This window comes from Oncorhynchus mykiss, chromosome 12 (genome assembly GCF_057628025.1).
Source record: "Oncorhynchus mykiss isolate SJ-2025 chromosome 12, ASM5762802v1, whole genome shotgun sequence".
NCBI classification, from domain to species: Eukaryota; Metazoa; Chordata; class Actinopteri; order Salmoniformes; family Salmonidae; genus Oncorhynchus; species Oncorhynchus mykiss.
Window position 1 is genome coordinate 29314331 of NC_143033.1, and position 4108 is coordinate 29318438.

Sequence of the window (4108 nt, forward strand, 5' to 3'; positions counted from 1 at the left end):
CTGCAGGACAAGGGTTTGAGGTCAGGGCAGCCATACACTCAATAGGCGGACCACGGACCGGATCTAGACCCAGAACGGGGTCAAAACGGACCCCTTCGCTCCATGGCATAATGTGTAGAAGTGCAGGAAACTAGCAATAAAACTGCAATTTTAGTCTGCCAACAAGAGGGGTGTGAACAGTTTGGGATCGCATGGGTTGCGAGGAGCGGGTTTGTTACTACACTGATAAATATCCATCCGGACTATTGCCACCTAGGAAATATGTCTGACCAGACCTTCTGAAAGGATATTTGAGTACCCCTGTTTTAGGGTTAGGGTTGACATCAGAGTACAGGTACCTGCAAGCCAGGGGGCGGAGCAACGCCCAAAGGAAGTTGACGCTCCTCTGCCTCAGGGTCATGTGATCAGTGAAGTGAGTAAAGCGTCCAGGGGTGTAAGAGGGTGGGCTGGGGCACTGGGAGGCCTCAAAGTCCATTCCACAAGACAGGCCATTGTGAATGTAGATGGCAGGCAGGGAGAGGAGTGCTCCTACAATCACGCCCAATGGCTCAAAGGGGTCAGTCAGTATAGCATCAAACCGCTGCTCCCTCAGAGTCTGCATCATGTCCTGGTTGGATAGCAAGCTGTCACAATTGTTACTGGTGTAGTTCCTGAGAACCGTCAGGGTCTGGTAGTAGCTCCACATCCTGCTGATGTCGTTGGAGGTGTCGGAGGCCATGATGGTGTCCAGGTTGGCCCTCTGAATGGTCTGGAGCTGTGTCCGGGTGTAGGGTACGGGGTAGGTCAGTGTGATGGTGTGTTCCGATGGACCCAGAGAGCCACTTACCTCTGGAATCACCACCACCACCTGGTTTCCGCGGCGACCCAGCACCTCCACCAATGGTTTCATGCCCGTCCAATGGCTGCCGTCGGCTGGGATCACCAGGAGTTTACCGGCCCGGCAGGACACCACCAGACACAGAGAGAGGACCAGGCCTGCTGCTGCTCCCCTCAACCCTACCCCTCCTCCAGCCATAACACAGCAGTACAGTACAGTCACACTGTAGGATAGACAGAACAGTATACACAATTGAAGTAACTGAACTGTGCTTCCTAGCAGAGAACCAAGTGTTTAAATAGAAAAGGGTGTGTCCTTATCAGGGGCTGGCCTGATTCAACCGGCTGAAATCAAGACTTCACCACTAAACATACAAAACGTTGTTTGACAGGTTTTTTTCATTGGCCATAGTGCCGAACAACAGTGAGCTGTGCATTCAGAAATGTGTTTACTACAACCGGGTGTCATGCTGTCAAATGGGAGCTGATGCAGGGTTTGTAGAAGGATCTGTCTGCACCAAGATGCAACGTCATACTCATTCTGTGCAATAGCATGCTACACTACTAGACCTATAGCCATGCTGTACGTGAGAGAAAAGGCAACATCCAACTGGGCAGAAACTGGTTGAATCAAGTGTTTCAGGAATTTGTCAACATATTGTGACGTGGAATCAAAGTGGAAAATACAATGGATTTTTTTAAAATTAATGTTAAAAAGAAAAATGCTATTACAACCTCTTTGCAATAAGGAATTGAGACCAAAAGCTTGAAGTTTCAAGTGTTTAATACCAAGGATAGTCAGCTGAGGGCATATATTTAGAAAGTTCAGAAAACATCTTATACTCTTCATTCCTTGTAGGTGTCACCTCCTCAGCCATACATTTTATGACCCCAATGAGTGTCCCTCCTTTCCCCTCATCTCTTTGTTTAGCCAGATGTCATAATCACACCCCGTCTATCTTCTGTTCTGGGCCTGACCCTGCTCTCTGACCCTGGGCAATTTCCTCTTATCTGATTAGGTTAATCTTTCTAAATGAGCATACACACAGTTTCATGGCCTAAATTCACAGTAATCATTCACTAAACAGGATAAAAAACAAACTACAGTTTAACTTGAAACATTTTTGACAGAATCCATCAGTCCCCCCTATTAAAACCATAAACACTTCTTATTGTTTAATATCACTAAACAAGCATTCAACTGCCGGCTGTAGACTTACTTCTTTTGGTTTTCTCCAGACCTGAGAGTGTGATAGAAACCGAATTGATAGACATAGAATAGACTAGAAGACACAAAACAAAAAAACACTCCTAAATTCTACTGATTTATCATAAGCATCTATGCAGATACATGTATAAACTAAATCTCTGACCACAGCTTGAGGGACACAACTGACAAAATGTCTTGCTACCCCTGAGCCCTATACCCACTGATATGCTTTTCTGCTCAGGTCCACAAAAAGTAGGGCTCTAAATATCCCCATTATGCTTTTCCTCAGTCTTCCATCAAGGGCTACAGGATCACAAGAGATGTTTTTCAGCCACGTCCTCCTCACTGCATTCACCTCCTAAAGCTGCCCTAAAGACGCAAGCCGTAGCCTGAATCAATTTCACCTCCTCTTGTGGAAAATCCGCACAATAGGTGTGTTTGAACAACAAAGCTTTACTATATGGAATCCTAACAATGCCATCATAGCTACACCCGTAACTGCCAACACTGCCCATATTCCAACATCCACCTTATTTGATCAATAGTCCAATACCATGCTGGTCCTACAACACCTTCCACAACCTTGAGTCTCTTTTGTTATTACTCCCAATGTAACAGCAGTAAGTATTGTTACAGCATTAACTCTGTCACTGTCAGTAACTTTCATCACCAGCTTTGCCGTTAGATCTATGATTGAGTTTGTGATATTCTCTGCCTTTTTCCCAGTCCTCTCCTAACCAGCTTATCTATTGCCTCCTTATGTTGTGCTACAATAGGGACTGGCGGGTAATAATGACCATTACTCAGATCTGGATCACATCTCTTATCCCACAGCATACCCACCCCCCTGTGAAAACCCTAATTGTTTTTCCGCAATCCCTCTACAGATTTCTGTTACCGTGTCTTGGTCCCAGGAGGTATGTCAATGGATTATCTGCCCTTTGATATGGAGGAGAGAGCACTGGGGTTGAGAGAGTGTCCAGTTCTACATATCTCTGGGTCACATGCTTCCTGATTGTCCCCTGCAAGAGATGGGATGCCACCACTACTGCAAGCTTCCCGTATACATGGGTCTGTGGCAACCTTCTCAATTGTTGTTCCCTCATCAGTAAAACCGTCTCCATATGTGGCTATTAAAGTCTGAAATTGTAAAACTATTTCAGCAACGGTTATGATCACCCTGCTAGAGTCCTCCATGTTGGGCTTATCCTCATAGTCGTCCTTCCACTCTACACAGACCACTGTCTTTCCCACACAACGCACTATTCCGTGTATAACTCTACACAGTGGAGTGGTATCATTCTCTAATGAGTATATCACCCATTTTCTTAATTTATAGGAAAGGCATCCCTCCGCTTCTGTCACAATTAATCCTCAATTTATCAAAACAATTAATGATCAATTATCAAAACTTGCTCTAGCCTCTCCATCTTGCTCGGCCTCTCCCAAGTCAGTAGGTGTTGATACAGCTTTCACCTGGGACACGTGGATCCAGGCCTTCCTTCCCGACACCTTCACTGCTGTGTCAGTCACTAGTAGGACAGTGTGGGGTCTGGTCCACCTGGGCTGAAAGGTACCCGGTTGATGAACCTTCAAGCACACGTAGTCTCCCGGCTCTAGTGAGTGAGCTTTCCAATCCTGAGGGAGTCTACGGTGGGCCTCTTTCACCAGGGAAGATATACACTGCAACGCATGGGTCATTTCCTGACAATATGACAACATAGACTCTCCCAGCATGGCCAAATCACTCATTTGTGACGTGAATAACAGCACCCGGTAGTCCCATCGGTCTCCCACTTAACCCTTCTTGTGGCATGAGTCCTATGGTAGCGTTGGAATCGTATCCAACCTAACAAACTCTGAGTCATATGTTCCTTAATCACACTCTTCAGGAGATGTGATGATATTATTACAGCAAACTTCCTTTCCGTTGATGTGGCTTGCTGTATACAGGAATTTGTTGCTTTCCTTTTAATCGTTATACCTTCTTTGACAAACCCCTCATTGAAAGTTGACAATAGTATACCATCTCTGCTACTGTCACCATGATCTGGGTCTGTGTGACATTCAGTTGACTTTATA

At 45.6% G+C, this 4108-nt stretch overlaps 1 protein-coding gene across 1 annotated transcript; it reads right to left on the reverse strand.

The window, feature by feature from the left end:
* Positions 1-162: 162 nt before the first annotated feature.
* On the reverse strand, positions 163-3770 carry LOC149979129 (UDP-glucuronosyltransferase 1A6-like). Its single transcript, XM_090192168.1, has one exon. It carries the CDS (start codon positions 1013-1015, stop codon positions 218-220), a length of 798 nt encoding a protein of 265 aa, XP_090048294.1. The 5' UTR covers positions 1016-3770; the 3' UTR covers positions 163-217.
* Between the last annotated feature and the right edge of the window lie 338 nt (positions 3771-4108).

Excerpts from the sequence above, each read along its gene's own strand:
- LOC149979129 (XM_090192168.1), bottom strand. The coding sequence starts at position 1,015 with ATGGCTGGAGGAGGGGTAGGGTTGAGGGGAGCAGCAGCAGGCCTGGTC.